The sequence below is a fragment of the Sinocyclocheilus anshuiensis genome, unplaced genomic scaffold (genome assembly GCF_001515605.1).
Source record: "Sinocyclocheilus anshuiensis isolate Anshui unplaced genomic scaffold, SAMN03320099.WGS_v1.1 scaffold627, whole genome shotgun sequence".
Classification (NCBI taxonomy): domain Eukaryota; kingdom Metazoa; phylum Chordata; class Actinopteri; order Cypriniformes; family Cyprinidae; genus Sinocyclocheilus; species Sinocyclocheilus anshuiensis.
This window is the reverse complement of record NW_015549703.1, coordinates 2,979,220-2,993,840: the sequence shown is the minus strand read 5'-3', so window position 1 is coordinate 2,993,840 and position 14,621 is coordinate 2,979,220. Positions and strand designations below refer to the sequence as shown.

The following is a 14,621-nucleotide window of genomic DNA, read 5'->3' as shown; positions in this document are numbered from 1 at the left end:
TATATATATATATATAGCGTATTGCGAGGTATTTGGCAACAACACCCAGCCCTACAGATGTGCTAACAGGGTATTTCAATACAATATGACAATGAAACAATGTATGCCTCATACAATAAAGACGGACATAAAATGAATGATTCAACATTTCTGCCCATATTTTCTCAGTAATTTGATGAAATTCTACACCATCAGTGTCAGCATAGTTACACCTGGAGCATTTTATGACTGAGATATTGGGAATGTTTGCTCAATCTTCTAGAATTAGGTTTAATCCTATTACGTTTAAAACTTAATCCTATAATAAACCGAGCAGAGACACAGGACTTCACTGTTATAGATGGATATTTTGTTGAAGAACACTGAAAAAGCATCTGACCAGCAGATTACTGAATAAACAATGACTATTCAGCATGTATGCTTATTCTACAGCCATTCTAATCTAGTCTTTTCCAACCTTGTTTGTCCCCAAAAACCTCATCAGTGAGCCTATAGTTCCCCTTCATCAACACTAAAGCAGGTATGTGCTCCATTTTGAATCATTTTGTAATATCTATAGTATTAAAGTGGCAATTTTTGCAATGACACCTTCTCTTTTTAAACTGACACTTGAGCTTGTTTGTCAGGCAGGCCATATTTTTTGCAGTTCGGGAATCAGGGGGCCATCAGAGAAACTCTACCTGAAAAAAACTCTACCTGAAAAAAAACCTAATGGTAAATGTATTAATAAAAGAAATCTAGATATAAAAGTCAAGTCATTTGCACACTAAAATGTAAACACCAGAGAGCTCAACAAGTATGAAATGTCACCCACCTACAAGTAAACACACAGTCATGTATAGATTTAAATGATAAGATATGACTACAGGGAACAAAAACTCAAAATACTTGCAAAAATCTTATGAAACATGCTCAAATACCCACTAGAAGTATATACACACCAAATCAACACTGAAAAGCATCTAACTAGTAAATAGGAACTACAGAGCTAGCTAAACTTGAAGCAATGTTCAAGTCACACTTGTCTGGAACAGAGTACAGCAATCAAATTAGTTTGGACAGGTGTTGAACCCAGAGGCTTGCTTGTTGTCACGATAAACTAGACAGTTCAAATGCAAGCCACCTAAAAGATAAACAAAACCTGTTGCACAGGCCCTATCAACCTAATGGGAAATTGTTATTTTAATGTATTGCACTGCACAAGGATTTTTACATAATATTTTTTAAAATATGGTACTGTATATATGCACATTGTAGCTTTCCAGCAAAAAATCAAGGTACTTGTAATCAAGGTATTAAAATGCAAAAAAAAAATAAAAATAAATGAACAGATACTATAGGGAGTTTTTCAAATATGCGTAGTTCTACAATACTGCTTAACAAAACAAGATAACTCTGCCTTGACTTCACAACTCCAATGCTGAAGGTGATAAGGGCACAGCCTCTACTGGCAGTGAAGTTACACCCAAACATCCTAGAGACAAAGAGGGAAAAAAAAAAAAGTGACCACTCAGAATATAAAACAAAAACAAACCTAACCAAAGTACTGACATAACAGATTGTGCTCAAGATAGCCTACATGCAGGCCTGCTTTCAAGGTTAATATGTAATGTATACTGGGTACAAGGACATCTGAATTCTTATTTCAAACTACTAAAAGAGATAGAAAAGTAAATCTTTACAAACTTGGTCAAAAAGCAAGATGGATTACTAAATATAAACTAAAATGGGTTGTACAAGTGAAAATATTTCAAAGCTGGATTGTATTGTGTAAATACAATGGGAAACAGTTGAGATGCATGGTAAAAAAAATGAGAAGTGTACATAGTGCCTTCATGTGCTCCATTTTTTCCAGTATGTAATTTATAATTACATATTATTAGGTGAATATAGGAAGTAAGGCTCAGAAGTTCCTGAAGGCAGAGGAGTATAAAAGTAAAATAAACAACTCTTCCCACACAATTGGAAGAAAAGTGCCACATTTCAGGAATACAGTACACGGCAGTGGCCCAAGAAATACAATTTATTATCCAAAACAAATCTACTGTCCCAGATCAAAAGTTCTCAACTGTATCCAACAGGAAGTAAAACCCCACAAATCGACATTTACCAAGTCCAACCATGCAATCATGCTGCCTATAATAGTTTTCTGTATTTTATAGGAAATACAAGTTTATCAATAACTACAAACTAATATTTCGTCCCAAACATCAAACCCTCCTAAATGACAGCTTCGTTTAACATACTTTAGAATAAATAAAGGTTTCGACAAAAACGGTTTTATTTTCATTATATGTGTATTTTGTGTTTAAAAGACACTTGGGCATGTCCCACTTCTTGTAACAGGGTCTCTAGAGAAAACGAATAGAAAATAAGGTCAAATAGGCTAATATTTAATTGACCCAGTGAAGTTAATGAGCAATATTTCCTGAAGTATTAGCACCTAAATTTCACCTTATTTGTTGAAAAAGCTAAACAATTCAAGGGAAACATGCAAAAGTGCCTAATATCTCTGATTCATACACATAAGCAGCACATCCACGTTGGGGCTCTGAAAATAAACCTCCACATCAACCAAACACGCGCAACATCCGCAGAAACGCCCGTCTCTCATGATCAGCCGTCAGCTGGGTCAAACTAACGTTAACCCATACAGCGAAATAATTATCACGGTTGCAAGTCTCATTCACCTGACATTTTTCTCCGAGTAAAATATGCACACAGGGACTTGTAATAACTGCCTGTCGACCAGTAACAAAAAGCTCGCGCTGGAAGGGTTCATTTTTTTACATTTATAAACAAACAAAACAATGAATAAACAGGGACATACATAAAGACACACTACCTCTCGGAGACTTTGTCCTCCGCAGTCTCTTATGCTATCTTGTGGAACGCATTAATCGCCTGTTCCGACCGGTTCAGACTCATAAACCCTGTAGTTTCTCTGAAGCTGTCGTTGCTGCCATATACCCCACCCTCAGGACATGCAAATGAACCGGATATGATGTCGCAACCCGTAGACTCCGCCCTCTGGGTGAGGGATGAACGGATATGATGTCATGAACAGATCATGTGGTATGCTGCTGGTAGATACCGGCCATAAATATTTAATGATGTAATGTGTTTGTTATGACTTTAAAGGAAAAATACAGTATTCATAAGAGCAAATGCTAATTATACATACACAAGTTTGCAATCTTCATGCATGATTTACCTCAGCGGTAACATTTAGACTACAAAGTAACCGAAACAACAAAAAACTGTTCAACTGTATGATCAGATCTTAAGTGCCTCTTTATTATTATTATTATCTAAAAATATGGGTTTCAAACCTTTATGCCAAAGACTTCCAGACATGAGGGACCCTTTGGCATAAAGACTCCCACTTCTAAAAATGTAAAGACAGATATTTTCATTTATAAAGACCTATATAGTGTGTAAGAAAAAGTGTTGTATCCAATATTAGTAGGCTGATGCCCCCTATTGTTGAACATCAAATAAATAAATCATAATGAATGAATTAATGAAAACCAAAACTGATTAACAATTTCATATACAGGCAAGTAACGATATCAAATTTACACACTTTATATACACATAAACAGCATGCCAGTCTTTTTTGAGTCTCCACCGGAAATGAAGTAGGCCTACTTGTTGGGCTTGTCTTGTAAGGAGGTGTTCTGGTTACAGGAGAAGTCTTCTGAGGAAACTGAAGCTGAAGGGAGTGGGTTACAGACGACTTCCTAAAGTCAACAGTCATTTCTTTTGTTTTACATTATGAAATTGTTGGCTCTGCAGCACGACCTAAGGTTTGTCACAACCTCTCACCTGTTTAATTAAAGGCTGAAAACAGTTTTGAAGAGTTCTAGTGTTGTGAGAGCATGAGGTTTGCTCATGGAGACTAAGTGCATGGAATCTGTTGGTCAGGGAGTCAAGGATCCAGTTACAGAGTGTGGTATTAAGTCCAAGTATGGAGCATTTTCTGATGAGTGTCTTACGTATGATGGTGTTGAATGAAGAACTGAAATAAGTGAACAGCATTATGACATAAGTGTCTTTATTATGCAAGAGTGAGAGGGCCAGGTGGATGACCCTTTTAATCATCCACATTGGAGTGGCTCTGTATGTAGGCATCATGCATAAGCAAGAAAATATCTGCATTTTAGCCAAGGCCTCTTGGTTGTTGAGTAATTGTGTGGCTATACACCATCATCTTACTGAAATAGCATGTGACAAATGAAACATTCAGTAGCCTACTCATCTAGTTCCTCACACATGGCAGGTTTCAACATGTTTGTATTCACTTTTCTGCATGTTCTCTCATTTCTGGAGTAACTGCTATGCAAGGAAACAGAAACTCAGTTATGCCGTATATTCAATCGTTTTTTGAAGAAGCAGTATTAAGTACCTCCTATATACAGTAAGTGCTGATAACATACCATCTTTACTGTTTTCAGCAATTTTACAAGTTCTCATTTTTACGCAGCTTCAGATAACAGCTTCTACTAAGTCAGGGGCAGGCAAGTTCGGTCCTAGAGAGCCGCAGTCCTGCAGAGTTCAGCTCCAACCCTGAAAAAAAACCTCACCTGCCTATAGCCTTAGTAATCCTGAAGACATTGATTAGCTTGTTCAGGTGTGTTTGATTAGGGTTGGAGCTGAACTCTGCAGGGCTGCGGCTCTCTAGGACCGAACTTGCCTACCCCTGTGCTAAGTGAATAAATTATATGCAAAATATAAATAGGATATATAAATAATAGGCCTATAAAATCAACAGAGCTGGGTAGTAACTGATTACATGTAATCTGGATTATGTAATCAGATTCCAAAAACTAAGTACTTGTTATTAGATTAAATTACATTTTAAAATACTAAAAATCAGACTACAGTTAGCCTACTTTTTATTGATTACTTGATTACATATATTCATAGCAATTAATTATTCATAAATAATGAATTGATTCTCCCTAATTCTTTTTCATATTTTAAATTTTCCTTACCTGACATGCAGGTAAACAAAATATTATTTTGTAGTAAGTGTTTTATTTTGATTAATGTTATTTTAAAAGGATTTATTTTAATTTTACATTTTTATGATTTAATTAATTATTAGCTTTTAATTAAACTCACAAACCCCCTGCAGGTCCTTCACACACCCCAGTTTGGGAAACCTTGGATTAGTGTAATGCTTAATTCACTTTATGTTGTTAATAACAACAAATTAAAAATATTTTCTTTTATTATATTATTTAAATCAATATGATAAATTAGATTAAAAGTAATCTATAAGTAATCAAAAAAGTAGTCTGATTATATTAATGTACCTAAAATGTGTTATGTGATAGATTACATTACTAACCAAGGGCGAAAATTTCATCTAACAGTAGGGGGACAATAAACATAAAATGTCTCAAGAGCCATTTTTGAAGGGGACATGAATAATACAGCCAAACCCAACACATCGGTAGGTCAATATTAGCCTAATGTCAGTTCACACCATAGTCACACCATTCTTTTGTTAGTTGTAGTGGGTGACTTACTATCCAAGCTATGGTATTAAACAAGCTAAGCTAGGTAACCTTATAATCGCTCATAGAAAATACATATAATCTAAAATATAAATAACAATAAATAAAATATAAATATAATGATATAAAAATAGGATATCATTTATTTTGTCATGACTAATTTATTAATGATCCAGCATCATCTGTATTAAAGAGAAAGAATCACTTCATCCGATGTTTAAAGCGAATAAAATAGCCTCGACAGCCTACTTACACATAACTGAAGCACTTTGCCCTCTCCAGTCTCTCCACCGGACTCGTGTGTGTGTCGGTATAAATGGGGAAAGCAGTGGACCAAACCCATTTGAGGCAAGGGAGGGGGACTCAAAACGTTTCTAAACGTAAAACGCTTTTTTGCGTTTATATTGTTTTACTACTTACACAATTATTTTAAGTGTATGTTCATTATATTATTTACAATACACAGAGTGGTTTGTAATGACATTTTTAAAGGGGGACAACCCCCCGACCCACCCGCGATTTACGCCCCTGCTGTTACAAACTACAATTTTTATCATGTAACGTTGATTTGGAATCAGTAACGGACTGCAATTTGTAAGTAATCTACCCAGCTCTGAATATAAACGTGCTTAGTGTTCCGTGCCGTCGAGTTTTGTTTTAAAAGTGGGAGTGCGTTGTGTTGTTCAGTTACAGTCAGAGACCTTTGAGAGAGAAGCAATGCCACAGAGGATCCTTCTTCGCCCCTCCTTCTCGTGCACTGGCATTGGCAGCTAAACCCATCATCATCATCGCTTATCTTTTCAATGAAGAGCAAGGGAGGGCATACATTCAACGACGATTTTGAGCGGTAAGGAGTTTTAATACCACATTTACTAACAACGCAATCTAAACGGTTACATTACAGTCAGCAAAAATAACACAAACTCTCGCGCTTCTGCTTTGAGGACCTCTATCCACCGCTCGTTGCTTTCAAGTTTTGAAGCAGTTCTTCCTTGCGGTCACGTGACACTTTCGGGACTTTCTTCAACATGAAAAGTCACATATAAACTTCTTATGATGCAAGTAAATAGCCTACTCAGCGACCGCCGTAAAGCGATTAGGTAACTTAACAATGTTTCTTAGTTAACGTTACATTAATATGCCCATTACAAATGCGAATGACTGTAGTCTATAACGGGCTACGATAAGATCAGCTCTGGGCGTTTACGTTAAAAATCATACTGTGGTGAGCAACGTTGCCTAAAACTAAAAGCAAAAAAAAAAAAAACACTTCCAAAGGGTAACGTATTCTATTCTTGCATTACTGTATACTGTATGTAAAATAACGTTTACTAAATTACTAAATACGATGATTCCCTCATATGTCACCATGTCACATTTTGGTTGTGTAGGCTATGTATGTGAGGTGTGACATGTTGGAAGGGATTTATTTTCAAAACAGTTCACATTTGTTAAAAACAATGCTTCGTGTAATTATGCGGAAAAAGAAATGTTGTATCAAACCATAACCAAACACATTCAGATTTCAACAGTAACATGCTAGTACAGGTATCCCGCAAACCTTTTTGTTGTCTGTAAACAAAAGGAAATAACATTTGTTCTTATTCTTTGTTTGTGTGTGTGTGTGTGTGTGTGTGTGTGTGTGCAGTGCACAGCACAATTGAGTACACCCCTTCTGAATAAATGCAAAAGATGCATTTTCTTAATGATTACTAATACAATTCATGGAAAGATGTCAAAACTGAAATGTTTTAAACATACACTTAATAAAAACAGAGAAATATATGCCATTAATGTCTGTAAAATAAGTAAATTAGCCAATTTTGTTTAAATGAAGGATTGCAGAAAATGAGTACACAATTTAATTCAACAACAACAATTCAACAACAATTTAATTCAACAAAGCTCTCCCAGGGTTTCAGCAGTATGTTTGTAACAGCACACGGAAAAATAAAATATTAGATAAATGTTATGGTTAACATCAAAGAAGCATATGTAGCTAAGATTAGGCCTCCTCTTTCAAATTCGGACCATAATACCATCCAGTTAATTCCTATTTACAGGTCTGCCTTTAGGAAGAGTAAACCGGTTTTAAGAACAGTTCATGTGTGGCAGGATACTACAAAAGAGGAGTTGAGTGGTTGTTTTCTGGCTACAAATTGGGATGTTTTTTATCAAGATGACAATATTGACAGTATTGCGGAAGTAATTACAGGGTATATTAATTTTTGTGTTGATACTGTGGTCCCAAAAAAGACCATTCAGATTTATCCAAATAACAAGGAATATATTACCTCCGAGATTAAGCAATATATTAGGCGGAGAAATCAAGCTTTTAAAAACAATAATAAAATGGGAGTTTAGAGAAATTCAAAGGGAACTAAGGAGAAAATTGAGGGAAGCGAGAGAGCAACACAATTTACGCGTTAGAGAAGCTATTTCAACTTCAAATACTAAAAAGTTGTGGGATGCTGTGAGAGGAATGATAAATTTAAATTCAAATAAAAAGAAATACAGGTTTTAAATGAATTTGAAAAAGCAAATTAATTTAATAACTTTTATAATCGTTTTGAATTGACCTGGTAGTGGTAGTATTGATAAATGTAGAGTTTGCTGAGTTCTGTAACATGTGATTTCACAAAGGATAGAATTGAGGTGGACCCAAGTGCTGTTGCTAAAATTTTTAAACGGTTGCATACCTAAAAGTCCAGTGGGCTGGATGGTATTTCAGCTCTTTTACTTAAAACATTTGCTGATGAATTAACTCCAGCCTGGAGACCATTATTTCAATTATCACTCGACACTGGAATTATTCCTATAATATGGAAAAAAGCAGTCGTTATCCCTGTTCCAAAAAAACATCCAGCAGAGGAAAATAATGACTTTAGACCAGTGGCGTTAACGTCCACAGTGATGAAATCACTTGAATGTATTGTGACAGAGAAATTGAGAGAGAATAGTGTATAAATTAGATCCTTATCAATTTGCGTATAAAGAAAATAGGAGTACAGAAGATGCTTTGAATACTATGACACACTTTATTTTAAAACACCTTGAAAATCCTGCAGCTTATGTTAGAGTGATGTTTATGGATCTGAGTTCAGCGTTTAATACTCTACTTCCAGATATTGTGTTATTTAAGTTAAAACAGATGGAAGTGAACCCTTATATAATTAAATGGTATTATGCATTTCTAACGGGACGACAACAGCAAGTGAAAATTAATTCAACTTTCTCTGATATATTGGTCACAAATGTTGGAGCTCCTCAAGGCTGCGTAAGTTCCCCCCTTCTTTTTACATTATATACGAATGATTGCAGGAATCGGTACATAAACAACTACATTATTACATTTTCAGATGATACAGTTATACTTAGTTTGCTGACAAACAATTCAGATGTCGGCATGTATAAATCAGAGATAGAAGGGGTTGTGCAGTGGTGTGAGGAACACAACTTGATGTTGAATGTCAAAAAAACTAAAGAAATGATCTTTGACCCGAGGTTGGTGGGTGATCATAGTCCAATTTTAGTTAATGAGGAGGAAGTTGAGCAGGTAACAACATATAAGTATTTAGGTATCTACTATGATTCTCAGCTGCAATGGAGTCATCAAGTGGATTATGTTTGTACACGAGCTAGTCAGCGCTTGCATTTTTTGCGAAGGCTCAGGGTTCATGGGGTGGATAAAAATATCATGTTACTGTTTTACAGATCAGCTATTGAATCTATATAATGTTATGGTTTTACAATATGGTTTGGAAATTTGACTGTTAAACTTAGGTCACAACTTCAAAATGTGGTTAGAAGAGCTGGACAAATAATTGGTATGTTGTCTCCACTTTCTCTTCAGGAAATTTTTGAGAGGTCTGTTAGGAAGCAGTCTTACAATTATTGGTGACCCAAGCCTTATTCTCCATAAGGAGTATGAGCTAATGCCCTCGGGCAGGAGATATAGGGTTCCAATCTGTAAGCTGAAAAGATACAAATTTTCTCTAATTCCATTATCTGTCAAATTATTGAATAAGTGATTGAAATTGTTGTGTGGGTGAGGGTAATGTGATGGGTAACATGTAATGTTGGTGTATTATTAGGATTGTGTAGGAATTATATATGTTTTGGAATGGTGTTAATTATTTTTTTTGTACGTTTGATCTGCTCTCCCGGTTGCCTAAGACAAGTTTCTCCTAAGGGAGACAATAAAAGAGAAACTTAACTTAAATGTATAATATCCTCCATAATTTCAGATATACTGCTCTGACCTTTCTTGGCACTGAGTGTACACGTTTATGACAAACTGTCATATCTGTCAGGTGTAACTCCTGGAGGATGACCTTCTTAAATGCCCTAGTCTTTAATGGAGAGTATTGCTACTCGTCTCTACAGAATCCCCCACAGGTGCTCAAGAGTGTTAAGATTGGGTGAAATACGTGTTCACTGAGTCACATCGCATTTAGTCACTTTAATAAGAAATTCTTATTTTTCTGAATAATTTTGACATGCTGCTTTGGTAATCGATCAAGTAGACTTGCTGTAAAATTATGTCTCTAAAGAATTGCTGAATTTGTTAAGTTTCAGAGGGGTGCATTCATGTATGCTGTGTACTGTGTGTGTATACAGTATAAACAAGTAACTGAGTGAGTTGCGAGTCAAATCATTAATTTAGTCGAGTCATTCAATCAGTTTTGTCACTCTATTTTTATTGGGGAAATAGACAAAATAGCAATATTGTGTCTAAATGTAATTTTTTTCCATAACTTGTGTATTGAACTGTATAAAAGCATTTTTAATTATATCAAAATCTGGTTCAATTGTTGTTTCTGCAGTGTTGTTTACTAGAAATACTTGTTTTCTAGTCAAATATTTGCTCAGCTCTTACCTAATGTATTACTTAACTCCATAATAAAAACTCCTTTCATTGCAATATTCTTATCTGCTGTTTCTGTACTATTCTAGAAAGTATTGTTAACATGACTTCATTAGCTGTCCCTATGTATTTCATGCTTGCTTTTCTTCACAGAGATTAGCCCATGAGACTCTCAGAGCCTGAGCATGAATCAGGGGAGCGGTGCTTGTTTGTGGACCTCAGTGCCTCAGCACTGCCCTGCACCATGTGATCGTTACAAGCATGCGTCTTGTGCCCACAGAGGCCATGTTTACGTACTAGGTGGCAGAGAAACATGCTTACTGAGAGATTTTTGGAAATATAATGTGGGTAAGTCATTATTATTTATCTGCGGCTGCCTACTTCTTTGTACACTTGTGCTCATTATTGCATAGTGTATGATTCCTGCTGCACTGATTATAATTTTTGGACAATGTATATATTTTCAGTCTGTGACAAGTGGGCCGAGCTTCCCTGTGATAGTGAAGAAGCACCTGAAGAACTGGAGGAGCACACAATGGTAGCATATCAGGTAATTGCAATAAATTCACAATTCATTCATTCCATGGTTTGCAGTCCATGCAAATCATGCACTACATTCCAAGTCCTCCACATATGGCAAATATATATACTTCAGTATACAAAAATGGCCAAAATAATTCCTGTTATACTCCTTAAAAGGGTCATGTCATACAGTATATACTTGATTATTTCCACATATTACTTTAGTAAAAAATATTTGCACCAAAAAGAGTAAATTAATTTACCATTTTTCTTTCTAGGGATTTCTGTACGTCTTTGGAGGAATGCAAGATTCATCATATGCTAACTCAAAAATGCCTCTTTGGGTGTTTTATACAGGTTTTTTGATTATAATTTTTGGACAATGTATATATTTTCAGTCTGTGACAAGTGGGCCGAGCTTCCCTGTGATAGTGAAGAAGCACCTGAAGAACTGGAGGAGCACACAATGGTAGCATATCAGGTAATTGCAATAAATTCACAATTCATTCATTCCATGGTTTGCAGTCCATGCAAATCATGCACTACATTCCAAGTCCTCCACATATGGCAAATATATATACTTCAGTATACAAAAATGGCCAAAATAATTCCTGTTATACTCCTTAAAAGGGTCATGTCATACAGTATATACTTGATTATTTCCACATATTACTTTAGTAAAAAATATTTGCACCAAAAAGAGTAAATTAATTTACCATTTTTCTTTCTAGGGATTTCTGTACGTCTTTGGAGGAATGCAAGATTCATCATATGCTAACTCAAAAATGCCTCTTTGGGTTTTGATACAGGTTTTTTTTTTTTTTTTTTCATTCAATGCATGTTCAGTGGGGCTCCAAAATGTCTGAGCCCACTAGAAAAAAAGGTGGTGTTTTTTTCATGCAAAAAAGTACTTTAATTTTTATTGGAATTTAAGTTAAAAACACCTATATATATATATATATATATATATATATATGAATTTAAGTTAAAAACACCTATATATATATATATATATATATATATATATATCCATACCGCAGATAGTGTTTTACCACACTGTAATATGCCACTTTTTCGTTCACGTCTTTAGTTTTATATTCTTTGCAGTAAAAGAGTGCTGGATTAACTGGAAAACAAGGAGTGAAACTTTACAGGTAAACATCTTTTTTTTCTTTTATAAGAACTACAGCTGAAACGTGATCCTTTTATTATAGTGAATTGTTTTTGTAGGGAGAGACACCAGCAAACAGAAAAGGGCACAGTGCTGTCATTTTTGGGTCATCTATGTATGTCTACGGTGGATACATTGATATAAGAGGATCAACAAAGGAATTCTGGAAATTTGATTTTGGTGAGTGTTATCACATAGCAGTGGATTTATGGTTTTTATAAGACATCATCGAAGACTAAATATTTATTTGAAAAGTGTGACTGTGACCCCAAGTATGATTTCTGTATGATTTACTGTACATATTGCTAAATGACCTTACCAAATACTGATATTTTCTACATGTTAGATTCCAGGGTGTGGTCGCTCCTAAGCAGTGTACAAGGTGGGCCTGGTCCCAGACATGGTCACTCAGCTATGACATACCAGGACTCTATGTACCTTTACGGTGGCCTGCAGGGCCTGAGGGAACAGAAGGACCTGTGGAGCTGGAGTTCTGCCAGCCAAACCTGGAGCTGCATCAATTTCCAGTGAGCTTCTTTGTTAACATCTATCTATCCATCCCATAAACCCTGATTGGCATATAAGTAATCAATAGATTTGGCCCAGCTTTGCAATGTTTATAACTACAAACCTTTGAAAGATATTCAGAGTTTTGTTTGACGTAATTAGTAGGAAGCCAACTACATGTTCCCAAGCAGAACAGAATATTCACACAGCTGTTTCCTGTGCCAGTCTATTATTGTAGTATTTCTGATATATTTCTGATTAACTCATCCCTAAATGACACATAAAAACAAAACAAACTGTGGTTGGTCGCTTTACAGCATTATGCAGTGTCTTCTAGTTTAACAGAATTTGTTTCTTCATTGGAAAAGATTTTGAGAAATGTAGCATTACATCACTTGCTCACCAGTGGATCCTCTGCAGTAAATGGGTGCCGTCAGAATGAGTGCACAAGTAATTCACACCACTCCAGTCCATCCTTTAAGGTTTTGTGAAGCAAAAATCTACATGTATTTAAGAAACAAATCATTCAATGCGTTTCTGGCCAAAATACCAGTTCATAATGGCACTTCCTCCAGTCCACCCCCTGTTGTCCTCATCAAAATCCATCAGTATGTTTGTTTAGAACTGTTTAGACTAAATGGTGCTTGATTTGTGCATATTTCTCTCCTGATTCAGATAAGATTACTTTTCATTTGAGAAAGCAAAATTTTGATAGAGGACTCATAATTTTGTCAGAAGCAGCGGTTTGAAGTTAAAAAAGCATCTTAATGATGGATTTGTTTCTTACAAATACACAGTTTGTGTATTGCATACAATATTTGTGAATTATTGTGATGTTTTTATCAGCTGAATGCTCATTCTGACAGCACCCATTCATTGGTGAGCAAGTGATGTAATGCTAAATTTCTCCAAATCTGTTCTGATTAACAAACAAACTCATCTACATTATAGATGGCCTGATTGAAATTCCTTCAATTTTGATAAATTGCTTTTTCCCCCTTCAGGCATGAACTTAAACACTAACACTTCTATGATCTCTTACTCTGCAGTTCAGGTCCTTCCAGGCTGGTTGGTCACTCTGCTGTATTGTTTAAGGACAGCATGCTCATCTTTGGCGGTGGGGAAACCCAGAGCTCTCCTCAGAGCAGCTTGTGGAGGTTCACCCTGACAACAAAAACCTGGAAGAAGCTAGCAATGTTGCCTGGATCCCCCGCTCTGTGCCGGATCCATCACTGCAGCATTGGCATAGGCCAGAGTTTCCAACCAACATTACCAAACAGCATTTATTTAAGAAAAATACCCAACTCTCACAACATCTATAACAAGCTAAGACCATTTAAGAACAAGTGCCAACCATCCCGCCCCACTTTGCAAGAGCCCTGTATTGAGCTCCAGACTTTCCACATGGACAAAAAGAAGTATTTACCAGATTTAAGTATTGCAGTGAAAGACACTAAGCTGAAAGGAACCTGTCTCAACCAGGAGGCTATTAGCGAGAAGCGGAATAGTGGTGACCTGGCAGAGGAAACCGAGGACGCCATGTTTCTCCATATGCCTGACTTGCTGTTAGTCCTGGGTGGTAAACCTCTACAAGGACAGCATGCGATTTCAGTGTGGCATATGACAATGGCATAAATCTGTTGTTTTTAGTGCATTCAACTTTCTCTGTGAGAAAATAATGAATGGGCCTTAGCAACAATACCTATATCCTGTGGGAGAACAATTGAATTCAGTCATGTACAAAATTTTCACAGTGTCTGTAAATATTACATTGACTCTGAATTGTATTACATGCTAGGAATCAATCCAAACATTGTCACATTTTGTAATTTGCCTTGTATGCGTTTTGTTAGATCCATGTATATTGCTGTCAGAACACATTCATTTTCCTGCCTTCACATCGTTTCAGGATAACTGCACTCAAACGATTTAATAAGTAATGCATTATATATATATATATATATATATATATAATGCATTAATGCAGTAATCCCTTTGCAGCAATCAAAAATGTGTTGCAGGGCCAATG

At 35.9% G+C, this 14,621-nt stretch overlaps 2 protein-coding genes across 4 annotated transcripts in view; one reads left to right on the top strand and one right to left on the bottom strand.

The window, feature by feature from the left end:
- ralba (v-ral simian leukemia viral oncogene homolog Ba (ras related)) overlaps positions 1-3,000 on the bottom strand; it is a 25,623-nt gene extending 22,623 nt beyond the window's left edge. For both annotated transcript variants that reach the window (XR_001631031.1, XM_016450037.1), the window contains exon 1: positions 2,846-3,000. The gene's annotated coding sequence lies outside the window, so the exon portion shown is untranslated. The remainder of the gene's footprint in view (positions 1-2,845) is intronic.
- A 3,201-nt stretch (positions 3,001-6,201) lies between these two features.
- On the top strand, positions 6,202-14,337 carry LOC107660648 (actin-fragmin kinase-like). Of its 2 annotated transcripts, none has more exons than XM_016450035.1 (8): positions 6,202-6,372; positions 10,546-10,740; positions 10,860-10,942; positions 11,193-11,271; positions 12,022-12,068; positions 12,145-12,265; positions 12,432-12,612; positions 13,642-14,337. In XM_016450035.1, exons 2-8 carry the CDS (start codon positions 10,578-10,580, stop codon positions 14,225-14,227), a joined length of 1,260 nt encoding a protein of 419 aa, XP_016305521.1. In that variant the 5' UTR covers positions 6,202-6,372; positions 10,546-10,577; the 3' UTR covers positions 14,228-14,337. The 2 variants fall into 2 exon arrangements, with proteins under 2 accessions (XP_016305521.1, XP_016305522.1); XM_016450036.1 differs by lacking the exon at positions 6,202-6,372 and adding an exon at positions 6,531-6,625.
- The last annotated feature ends 284 nt before the right edge of the window (positions 14,338-14,621 follow it).

Excerpts from the sequence above, each read along its gene's own strand:
- LOC107660648 (XM_016450035.1), top strand. The coding sequence starts at position 10,578 with ATGAATCAGGGGAGCGGTGCTTGTTTGTGGACCTCAGTGCCTCAGCAC. Across the intron at positions 12,069-12,144 it reads CAAGGAGTGAAACTTTACAG|GGAGAGACACCAGCAAACAG; the intron begins GTAAACATCTTT and ends TTGTTTTTGTAG. Across the intron at positions 12,613-13,641 it reads TGGAGCTGCATCAATTTCCA|TTCAGGTCCTTCCAGGCTGG; the intron begins GTGAGCTTCTTT and ends CTTACTCTGCAG.